This window comes from Ctenopharyngodon idella, chromosome 16 (assembly GCF_019924925.1).
Source record: "Ctenopharyngodon idella isolate HZGC_01 chromosome 16, HZGC01, whole genome shotgun sequence".
Lineage (NCBI taxonomy): Eukaryota > Metazoa > Chordata > Actinopteri > Cypriniformes > Xenocyprididae > Ctenopharyngodon > Ctenopharyngodon idella.
The window spans coordinates 9,654,611-9,667,122 of NC_067235.1; the positions used below are offsets into that span (position 1 = coordinate 9,654,611).

Sequence of the window (12,512 nt, forward strand, 5' to 3'; positions counted from 1 at the left end):
CTGTAAGTAACTTGGCAACTACATGTCAACTTATTCTGCTAATCTGAAGTCTAAAGGCCCTGATATACTCATGGTGAAGTTCTTTTTCATTCTTCGCTTTGGGGTAAAATGAAGTCCGAGATACATGAGCAGTGGTTTTGTATAGCATTAGTGAACATCCTGATGCCGCCTACACTGCTTATATGAATATGTGTGGTTTCCTTTAAATAACAATATAAACACAACAACAAAAATGACAGCAGTCAGAAAACAGTAGTTAAGACAACATGAGCACGAGCTCAGAGATTCGGCACTCCAGTAATGTCACGTATATTTATATACAACTTTATACAATAGATTGTTTAAAAGCAAGCAGCTTTACAGTATTAAACATGAAAAAACAGTGTCAGTATCTTTTTCAATTAGAATTACAACTTAATTTTCTATACCATAAACTATAAAGAGGCTCTCCAGTGTGTTCACGTTTTTACTCACGGACGTCTGACCTTGAGGGACTGAACAGAAGAAATTAAGCGGAGAACATTTCCATGTCAAAGAAGGCGGAGCCTCAGAGCCACACCTAACTATTACGTAATAGCCATGGGCCAATGGTAGTTTGATGGCGTTTACCAGCCGGAGCGAACTTTTCCGTAACGTTCGCTTTGGCAAGCTGTTTCGAACTCCCGAAACAAACACAAAATGAACTTCGTTTTGGCCTGATTTTGTTCGAAACAGCATCACACCAGATTGTTCTTTGATTTTGGTTGCATATCGGGGCCTTAACACCTAACCCTAACCTAACAGTCTACTACAGTCTACTAATACTAGTTGACATATAGTTGCAAAGTTACTTATAGTTAGTAGAATGTCTAAAGTGGACCACTAAAATAAAGTGTAACCAAAGATGATAAAAGAAGAAAGAAAAGAGAAAGAATTTCAGACTCACCCCAGTCTGTGAGAAACTCAGCAGCATAGCGATACAGTAAGTTCATGATCTCAATGACCACAGCATAGATGATACTGGGAACAAACATCAGAATGCTGGTCGCAAAGTTTGGATTTTCATGGTATATATTTATGGCCCAGTTCTCCATGTCAAAGTAAACCATCATCACGTAAAAGGACAGATACAGGCACAGCAGAACGAAAGGAACGGATACCAAATATATCCTCAATTGCCGCCTGTCATGGAAAAACAAACACTGTTAAAACAAATTGAGCATCTATATTTATCATGCTATTTGTTTGATGTTGATTTAGAATATGCAGTTGTATGTGTGTATTATTAAATTTATAAGTCTCCATTACTGTATGCTAAAGGTCTGAGACATGCAAACCAGGTTTTTGTGCTAACCAAAGTAGGCTATAAAAGATGTGCTTAATATGCCTTTTTTCTGCCAAAACATGAAAATATTTCAAAAATTGTACTTGGAGCTAGGGTAGACTGGTTCCTCTCGCCCCGTGACTGGATTAAACCCCAGAGCTCCATGGAATCCAGGCCTCGGTTCTTCAAATGCTTTTTTGCGGCTTAGCGTTCCCCACCCGTACGCTAACGTAGCGCTGCATCTCTTCCACACTTCCAGGAAAACTGTAGACCAAACCAGGTTGAAGACAGCAAACAGAACGTACTTGTCATAGTCCTCCCAGTCAAAGAAGTAGTAAGGGATACCAATGAGGGCCATGGGTACCAAGGCAAACGTGAAATACTCCAGAAATCCAAAGTAGAGCGCCAGACCCTCACCAAAGTAACATCTGATGTCATCTATATCATGGAGGACACAAAGAGAATCTTTCATCTTCAATGAATATAGCACAACATTGGGTTTTTTAAGATGGAGCAGGTAAAATTCTGCTTCACTTTACATTTGCATGAAGCAAGCAATCAAGAGTTTTCTTTAAAATCCCACAATAATTCAAGAGAAGCAAAGTATCACACCCACCCAGCCACCAAATAAGACATTCAGCCATACTTATATAACCAAAATTCTTGTGAAATTCTTTTCACATTAAGTTATATCAGAAAACTGATATAAAGTCTGGAGTTGGGTTTAAAGTTCATGCTGCCAGCGCACACAGACAGAGTGACTCACCCAGTGGCTGGAAGGACAGTTTGATCTTTTTGTACCATGAGAAGGAGAGTCTCTTAAGGTCTTCTTTGTTATGGAGCGGGAAATACTGGTATAGGACACCTTTGGATTGCAATCTCCGCACTGAAAAAGAGTTAACCATCAAAATTTAACTTAATATTCAAAAATGAAAAAAAAAAAAAAAAAAAAAGCATTGTGGGGAAAAAAAAACACGTGATTTTAAAAATACTAAAGGATTAATATTGTTAAACAGCAAATATGATGGTTTGAATGGTGAATTTTTGACAAATGTTTAAAATGATGTACTCCCAAATGAGATGAAGATGTCAGTGGATTAAAAATTACGTTTTATCCTACAAGGGGAGGGTCTCTCACTCATGGGAGCCGCCATGTTGAGAACGCATGACCTGCCAAATACTACTCACTTATTAACATTACTTTCAGTTGCATAATAAAATAATCATAGGTGATAAATTCATCGGGTTGCTCCACTCTATCAGTGGTAAGCCAAAATGTTTTTGTTTCTGTTATATGATACATCCACAACAATAGGTGGCAGTATAAATTTAAATCATGTGGCAAATCAGAATGCAAAAAAAGAAGAAAAAAAAGAATTACTTAGTATATATTACAAATACTGATATTTATATTCCCTAATTGAATTCTATACCTGAATTTCAACTTTGAATTAAGTAAATAATAAACAATCAAACACATTTGCATCAATAATGTCAAATGTCATTGGTTAAAAGCATTTTCACCACTCTCCCCTCAAAAAAGATGGAGCAATATATTACATTTTGAAGAAAGATTATGAGGATGAACAATTTTTAAGAATAAGATGCAAAGATGAATAACATTCCGAAACATGCAAAGGGGGTCGATTTTGTTTTCAAGTTGACTTTAAAGGGTTAGTTCACCCAAAAATGAAAATTCTGTAATTTATTACTCACCATCATGTCGTTCTACACCCGTAAGACCTTCGTTCATCTTCGGAAAACAAATTAAGATATTTTTGATGAAATCCGATGGCTCAGTGAGCGACAAGAATACTTTTTGTCCGCCAAAAAAACTAAATAACGACTTTTCAACAATAACTAGTGATGGCCGATTTCAAAACACTGCTTCGAAGCTTTTGTTTCGAATCAGTAGTTCGGAGCGCCAAAGTCACGTGATTTCAGTAAACAAGGCTTCATTACGTCAGAAGTTTTTCAAAATTTCAATAGTTCACGTGACTTTGGCAGTTTGATACGCGATCCGAAACAAAAGATTCGTAAAGCTTCGAAGCAGTGTTTTGAAATCGCCCATCACTAGATATTGTTGAAAAGTCATTATTTTGTTTTTTGGCACACAAAAAGTATTCTTGTCCCTTTATAATATTAAGGTTGAATCACTGTACTCACATGAACTTTTAAATATGTTTTTAGTACCTTTCTGGGCATCTGAAAGTGTAAATTATCTTGCTGGCAATAGAGGCCTCACTGATTTCCTCATCGGATTTCATCAAAAATATCTTAATTTGTGTTCTAAAGATGACCGAAGGTCTTACGGGTGTGGAACGACTTGAGGGTGAGGTGATTTTTGGGTGAACTAACCCTTTAAGATACACACTATTGTTTGAGGTAATGTTGTTAAATTGGGTTAAACTGATAAGAGCATTTTAACATAAAAAAAAATTACACAGCAGATTTAAAAGTGCAGTTACTGTAGGGCTGCAAGATTAATCGAAATAAAACCAAAATTGTGATATGGCTTAGTGCGAATATAAAATCGCTAAGGCTGCCATTTCATTAAATAAATATATGCATATTTCAGAGTGAAGTGCGACACTGTGTTTTTTCACGTGACCAGCTCATGATCAGCCAGTGTTTGCAGCGTCTCAGAGTGGCTCAGTTTACAGTAAATGTTGCTCCACACAAACTCCATCTCTACATATGCTCTGAGTTTGGGTTGCTCTAACGTGCATTTGACAACGCAACATGCACCAACCATTTTCCCATACTTGCAACAGGAAGCGCTTTTCAACATTAAAGAAGCTTTAATTGCTAATCTAGTGCAGTTGGTAACTTGGTAATACAAAGAAATACACTTACCAACTGATTTTCCAGGGTAGAGCTTAAGCTTAGGGTATCCTGGAACATGCTCTTCAGTCTTAGCTCTAAGTGTGTCCAACTCATGTTTGATAATGTATTGACACTCCGCCTCACTGAGAAATGTTTGACCATCTCCTATGAGTACAACACAACAGTATTATAGAACAACCAGGACCAAATCTATGTGAAGCCTATATGAGGAACAAAAATCCCAACATTGTTTTCTTAACATACTTTGAAAAAAACAATACAGCAGCACACTATCATACTCTTGATATTCGGTTAGAACTGAACCTCACCCTCAAAGACTTTAAAGCTTTCTCTGTTGGCATAAGTGAATGCTCTCATTGTGCCATCTTGAAACTCCTTAAACAACCCAACATCCTCAGCTCCATTTAAGAGCCTCTGTAACGTGGAACCCACCACAAAGACATTTGGATTAGACTTCTGACCATCCTGAGCTGGAAACAGTACTTGATCCACCAACAACTCTGCTCCTGTAAAAGAAATCAGAGTTTTAGGAACTGGTTATTTCTCATGGTCAATGTCCTGATAACTGACACGCGTGTATAAAATTGACACTAAAATGTATTGTTTTCTGAACTACATTTTATAAACAAAAGAAAACTCATTTGATGACAGATCATAATATGAAATATGTATATCAGAATCATTAACATGTAAGAGTGCCCTCTGTAAGGAAAAAGCAAAGTCTTAAAAATCTATTTCTGTCATGGCATCTTTTGGAGTGTTTGGCATTGTAATGGATATGATAATGTTGATATGTTTGGTCTCGGTGGAATAGATCTGTTACGCTGCTGCTGCTGCAGAGCAAGTACGGGACTTGCTACTGCCAATATATACACGATACACTGAGCAAGTAAAACATGCTGGGAAAACATACATGAATTACCCATAGCAGATCTATACAGGTGGAGCTGGGAAAGGTGGAGGGTTTCTGAAAGCATGCTCCACTCCTATAGCAAATGCTGACCAAGTATTTGAAGGTTGAGCAGCGAGCTCATTGGCTACTGATACAGCAGCTTGCAAGCAGAATAAGTTAAAGGGATAGTTCACCCAAAAATGAAAATTATCTAATGATTTACTCACCCTCAAGCCATCCTAAGTGTATATGATTATCTTCTTTCAGGCTAACACAATTTAAGATATATTTAAAAATATCCTTAGTCCTCCAAGGTTTATAATGGCCGTGTTTTGAAGTCAAAAATAATGCATCCATCCATTAAAAAAATCCATATGGCTCCAGGGGGTTAATAAAGCGAAGTGATTCGTTTTTGTAAGAAAAATATCCATATTCAAAACTTTATAAATTCAAATAACTAGCTTCCGGCGGACAACTTGGGCCAAATGAGTAATCCTCTGACACGAAGTATGACGCAGGATGCAGGAGTAGTGTAAGCTTAGACGCCTCTCACAGTTTAAACAAATTGGGCTGTGCAACAAATTTAAGCTCAGATTCTCTAATATTGAAATCCTCCAAAATTTCATTTTAAAAATTATCGTATTAGATTTATAATCCGTGACCAGTGATTTGTTTTGCTCTATCCTCTGCGCCTCCGCATTCGTCATTATGTTGTGCGTCAGGTCAAAGGATACTCTTCCACCGCAAATTGACTTGCGTAGTATGGCTGTCCGCTGGAAACTAGTTATTTGAATTTATAAAGTTAAAATATTTTTAAATATTTGTTTTAAATATTTACAACCATTATAAACCTTAGAGGACTAAGGATATTTTTAAATATATCTCTGATTTTGTTCGTCTAAAAGAAGATACACCTAGGATGGCTTGAGGGTGAGTAAATCATGGGATAATTTTCATTTTTGGGTAAACTATCCCTTGAAGGACCTATCAGCCTGCGCTATCTAGAATTTCATGAAAGAACTTTATATTTATACCTTACAAAATGTACTTTCTCTGTGTTCATGTTGGTTTCATATGGTTTTGAAATATTTTTAATCTATTTTCAAGAAACGTTTCAGTTTAATTACTCTAAAAATGTCAAGTAAGATGTATTAAATATATTTTCTTTTCACGTTTTTAGTTTTTAAATATATTTTTTGAGAACTCGCACCACATGAAATTTTACAAACTGTACTAATCTTGCCTTGTTATAAAAAGGAAAGCAATTATTGGAATTACTGACCTTGATATACATTTACATTTATTCATTTATCCTTACAAATAAGGAATATCACAAACAATTTGTCATAGACCCAACAGGTTTGGTAAAAAACTAATTTAGTAAACAAGAGGTAGCGCAGAGGTGAAATGCAGGAAGGAAAAGAAAGATGGCCCTTTTTTTCTTTTTTTGGTCTCAGCAGATTGGGTTGAGGTTGGCAGCTCATTCCATCAGAGAACAGTCATGAGGGAATCATTTCCTGTTTTATGTTTTATTTTTTTCTGCATGTTGGCTGCACCACATGACTTTGATGTTGCAGACAAAGGGTGTGAAATACTATAGGCAGTGAAGCAGTTTTGATAATAATAATAATTATTATTATTAATAAATTATGGAAAACGACTTAATTCTTTTTAGAAATTAATTAACAGTTGCATAACCCTGACATTTTTAACTTTATGCCCAAAATGAATTTTAATACAGAATGAAATCATAAACATGCTCATCAAAGAAAAGGCATATTCAAGAAATTGTGTGCATAAATTACATTTTTTATTCATTTTTGAATAAATGACCATAATGTCACTGAACCATCATCAGCTCTTAATTTTCATATAAAAACAGTTTCATATAATAAGAGCTCATGTTACTGGTTTATAGTATTGAAACATTACAGCATTACTTTATCATTTACTGCAGCTTGTTTGAGTACAATAAAAATTAAAGACAGAACTAGTAATACTATCTATTTAACATTGTAGCATCAGACTATTTTAATTAACAAATACAGTCCTGAGCAGTTAATATGACACAGAGTTGTTCATTTTTATCAGAACCAAGTGTCTGTGCAAGCAATATGAATGAAGTAACTTAAGAGAAGCATGTGTTTTTCCTCTACAGGCAGAATCTGATATTCTATGTCCGTGACCTCTGTGAAGGGCAGGGTTCACATTTGGTGGGTCACAGTGGTTGAGTAACATTGACAGAGGCCCAAAGGACAAAGAATGGACTTCAAACACAGACAACTTCAAAAGCCAAGTAGATATTTCAGAAAATGTTCAGTTCCTGTCAACCTCTATCCCAAGATGTAACATGCCAGGGGTCTCACCTCCATTTTGCTGCTTGTCTCTGATCCTGTTTAGTAACCAAGTGATGGCCTCTGCTTTAGTGTCATAAGCAAGCTCCAGGACCACCAGAGGGGTGAACGAAGAGACATCACTGTCAGAAAACGACAAGCCAAGATGCATTTTTCCTGATCCCTGTGTAACACACAGACGAAGAGAGGCAAGGGGCAAAAAATTTATAAATAAAACATATCACTCTCCTCAAGATTCAGATACAGAATACACACCACAAGAAACACCACACATTTCACCCGGCAAACATTGAGCCTTATTTGCATCCATAACTGTTTATGGAAATATTTTCCTGTTACACAGAGGACTCAAATGCAAATAGGTAATTCTAACAATTAGGTGCTACAATAAAAGTCATGTCACATGTGTATTGCTTGATGATGAAGACATATCATATAAAATTCACTGTATATGACTCACTATTCCAATATACTCTACAATTAACACTTTCATTTAACAAGGATGCATTCAATTAATCAAAAGTGACAGTAAAGGCTTTTACACAGTTATAAAAATTTACTTCAAATAAATGCCGTTCTTTTTAAACTTTCTATTCATCAAACAATCTTTAAAAATTACCATGGTTTCTGCAAAAAATATTAAGCAGCATAACTGCTTAACTTTAAATATTTTTTGTGCACCAAATCAGCATATTAGAATGATTTCTGAAGAATCATGTGACACTGAAGACTGGAGTAATGATGTTGAAAATTCAGTTGTCATCACAGGAATAAGTTACATTTTAAAGTACATTAAAATAGAAAATGGTTATTTAAAACTGTAATAATATTTCATAATATTACTGTTACAGTATTTACAGTATTTTTGTCAAATAAATGTATATACATAGATATGTATATCCATTTTGAAAGAAAAAAAAAAGCAATAACAAAAGAGAATAGAATGTGCTTTAAAGGAACTGGTGTTTTTTTAAGTATTGTACTAGTTTGTAAATACATATCTCTGTTCATTACAGATCTTGATTTCACACTCTGTATTTGATTCTGACTGGCCAATTATGGCATTGAGCAGTCAAATATTTTTTGTATTTTGTGTCATATGTTTGTATAATTTTGTAACTCCATATTTCACCTGTCCATATAGTAACATAGCAGTGATATTTTCCTGTCTCTTGTATCACTCTGTGGTCTCTATTTTTTTTATATCCCAAAAGCCAACAGACCAGGGTTAACTTTGTGATAATGATAAGCTGACCAACTGTACATTATCCATTATGTATACAATGTCTGTATAGTGCCTATACTGTATGTATAAAGTGTGAAAAACAATGAAATCAAAATATCATTCGTATATAAATAAATACATTCATGGAGTTGACAATTCACAAGTGTCGATATATAAAAGTCAACACTTCAGACTCTTCAAACGTATATTTTGTTATTTCAGTGAAAACATTACCACACCCCTACATTTACTACATCGAGCCTAAAATTAGAATCCGGTTTAAAGGGATCCGTCCAAAATTTAAAATTTCGTTTGCCATTTCTGTTATACAATGGAAGCTAGTCAATGGGAACCAAAACTGTGTGGTTACCAACTTTTCTAAACACCTTCTTTTGTGTTCCATAGAAGAAAGAAGGTTTGGGACAACATGAGGGTGAGTAAATGATGACAGAATTTTCATTTTTGGGTGGACTATCCATTTAACAAATAGTAGAACATCATTAAAGAGGGAAGCCAAATGAAGACCTTGTTTGCAACTCAACAAACTGGTCTGGTCTGTTTTGGACATAATCAAGTACATAACATTATTCAACATGAACAGAAGGAATGTTGAAGGAAAATCTGGAAAGGGACTTAAAGGGTTAGTTCACCCAAAAAATTTTGTCATTAATTACTCACCCTCATGCCGTTCCACACCCATAAGAACTTCATTCATATTCGGAACACAAATTAAGATATTTTTGTTTAAATCCGATGGCTCAGTGAGGCCTGCATAGCCAGCAATGACATTTCCTCTCTCAAGATCCATTAATGTACTAAAAACATATTTAAATCAGTTCAATATTAATATTATAAAGCGACGAGAATATTTTTGGTGCGCCAAAAAAACAAAATAACGACTTATATAGTGATGGCCGATTTCAAAACACTGCTTCATGAAGCTTCGGAGCGTTATGAATCAGTGTGTCGAATCATGATTCGGATCGCATGTCAAACCGCCAAACTGCTGAAATCACGTGACTTTGGCGCTCCGAACCACTGATTCGACACGCTGATTCATAACGCTCTAAAGCTTCAGGAAGCAGTGTTTTGAAATCGGCCATCACTATATAAGTCGTTATTTTGTTTTTTTGGCGCACCAAAAATATTATTATATTCTCGTCGCTTTATAATATTAATAGTGAACCACTGTACTCACATGAACTGATTTAAATATGTTTTTAGTACATTAATGGATCTTGAGAGAGGAAATGTCATTGCTGGCTATGGAGGCCTCACTGAGCCATCGGATTTCAACAAAAATATCTTAATTTGTGTTCCGAAGATGAATGGAGGTCTTACGGGTGTGGAACAGCATGAGGGTGAGTAATTAATGACAGAATTTTCATTTTTGGGTGAACTAACCCTTTAAGGTAGATAGCAGATAGCTACCCTTTCCAAGATATCTACTTTTCCACTGCACTCCAAGAGAAGAGATCAAGCAGCTTCAGGAAATTGGTTTGCTGCTTTATGGTCTGGCAAACTTGAATTCCACATTACACCGAAGAATACTTTGGAAGAATGTGAGACAATCAGTAAAAATGTTGAAGCTAAACTATAAAAGGAGTTTTCAACATAATAATTACCCAAAACATGCAAGCAAATCCACAAAAGAATGGCTCTGAAGCAACAAATTGAAGGGTTTGGAATGGACAAGTCAAAGTCCAGACCTCAATCCAATTGAAATGTTGTGGTGGAGTGTACATGCAAGAAAACTCTCCAATATGACAAAGTTAACAGTTAAGAAAGACCTACAGGAAGATATTAATGTAAGGGTGTACTTATCCTCTTTTTTCATTGTTATTGTTAAATTATACTACATATATATTTAGAATATGTTTGAGTTTGCTGTAATTAATGTTTAAAATGCTATAAGGGTTAGGTTTGGGGATACGGTTAGGGTTAGGAGATCAAAATAGCATTGGTTCAATATAAAAACAACATAAGTCAATGGAAATAAGTCAAAAGTCTCCACAAAGGTACAAAACAAATGTGTGTATTACACACTGTGTTTTTTGTATTGTGTGTCTGCCTGCTTTTATACTACAAATTGCCTGATGTGATTAATAATGCATGTAGCCCATGTATGTACAAATGAATTGCCTCTGCCTCTTCTAAAATGTAGAATAAACTGTTTAAACACCTAATATTTTCTACACAACATCACCAATTTGAAGATGCATGCATCCTTGAATATGCAATATGCAATTCAGAGAATTAAAAAAAACCCTGAAAAGTAACATTGCACGAAAAGGTGTGGCAAGAAAAATGAAACCTAAAGAAACTAAACCTAGAGGACTATCCCGGAGTTTCTGGACATGTCTCGGGAAACGCAGCATGTGATTCTTATTACAGTAAACATGAAAAAAGCACAGTCTCTTTTCTTTGGATCCTGACTGATCACTGGGCGGAGCTAAAACACACATGCCCGACAAGAAAACATACAAAGACAGGATATATGTGTACCCAGTTACATTTAGGCTATACGATAGCCTACAAATGCCACCCTTATTACCACTTTGCAAAGCTTAAATGCTCGTAAAATAGCATATTAATGACACAAGCCGTATATCAGGCCTGAAAACCCACTGACATGTAAACTATGTCTACTCACAGTGTTGCAAGCGCGATCAGCTGTCCGGAACGCGAAACAGACGTCAGTCCTGCACTTCAGACGCCCATTTAAGCTAGTTGATTTAAAAACCTTGATTGTGTTTGGGTATAATTCATGTGTATGAGCCGGAGAGGTTTAAAGTTAAGGCTGACTTGAGTTCCTCCACGTCATCGAGATGACACAGCCCTAATTCTAGATCACACCCACCCACCGTTCAAACCTGTTATACAAATACAATGAATGTGCAACTGTGAGTGATTTATCAACACTGATTTCATATTGCAGACAGCCATGAAACTACAGTAAATACGCTTGAAATATATCCGTTTAGTTATTTGTGTACGCCATTATCCTTATTTTCTTTTTATCATCAAATAAATCAACAAGTTTGTGTATCAAACAATACGTCTGCCGTGATAACGACTTCTGAACTGTACATTTCACGCTGATAATTATCAGACAGCTGGGAAGACTAGATCAAAGTTCACTGTTGACGCTTTGTCACGTGATCATTGTTAGCGATGTACGAGTCGTGAGTGAATCACTCGTTGGACCGGTTCTTTGTAATGAACCAGTCTGAATTGATTCGCAAACCCAAATCGCGCGTTATCGTTGGGTGCGTTTCTCAAAAGCAACGTTGATCGTAGAGACTAATTTGTGCTGATGGTTCTACGATCTACTAATGATGCTTATGATTTGCGAATCAGTCTGAATTAGTCAGGCAACTGACTCACTGGCTTATTAAATGGGTTTGAACTCAGAATGTTTTTTGAATTTCTGGCATATCTTAATTTATCTTAAATTAGCTTGTGTGTAGTTAAACATATCTTAAATTAGTTTGTGTGTAAACAGTTTCACAGCTACACTGGGCATTATTTCTTATGTATGTACTGTATAACATAACAGAGCAATACAATTGTATCAATATATAAACATCATATGAATATACAAGTTGTGTTTGTTTTGTGTCCTAGTAATAAATACAGTATAGTACAGTAAGTGATTGTCAGAAGCCCGAATTGGTTCTATCAAACAATTTGTTAGACTGGTTAAAACATAAATAAATAATTATTCTTATATATCTTATATGATTCTTTTACGCCCTCACGCGAACACTTCCACACATTTGTATAATTTTTCATCCCAACAGTTAATTCACTACCCTGCAAATGCTCCTAACATTTCACTCGATTTTCTGCCCATTACTAGTCGAACATGTAGAAAGGAGACATTTCTCG

The 12,512-nt window shown here is 35.6% G+C and overlaps 1 protein-coding gene across 1 annotated transcript in view; it reads right to left on the reverse strand.

Moving 5' to 3' along the window:
- The window catches only part of ano10a (anoctamin 10a), a 41,476-nt gene extending 30,013 nt beyond the window's left edge, over nt 1–11,463 (reverse strand). The window contains exons 1-7 of the mRNA XM_051864282.1: nt 11,275–11,463; nt 7,409–7,559; nt 4,459–4,656; nt 4,160–4,294; nt 2,070–2,189; nt 1,408–1,741; nt 926–1,161 (exon numbers count right to left, since the gene is read on the reverse strand). Of these exons, the coding sequence (XP_051720242.1) occupies nt 926–1,161; nt 1,408–1,741; nt 2,070–2,189; nt 4,160–4,294; nt 4,459–4,656; nt 7,409–7,547 (1,162 nt within the window). The 5' untranslated portion in view covers nt 7,548–7,559; nt 11,275–11,463. The remainder of the gene's footprint in view (nt 1–925; nt 1,162–1,407; nt 1,742–2,069; nt 2,190–4,159; nt 4,295–4,458; nt 4,657–7,408; nt 7,560–11,274) is intronic.
- Nucleotides 11,464–12,512: the final 1,049 nt, after the last annotated feature.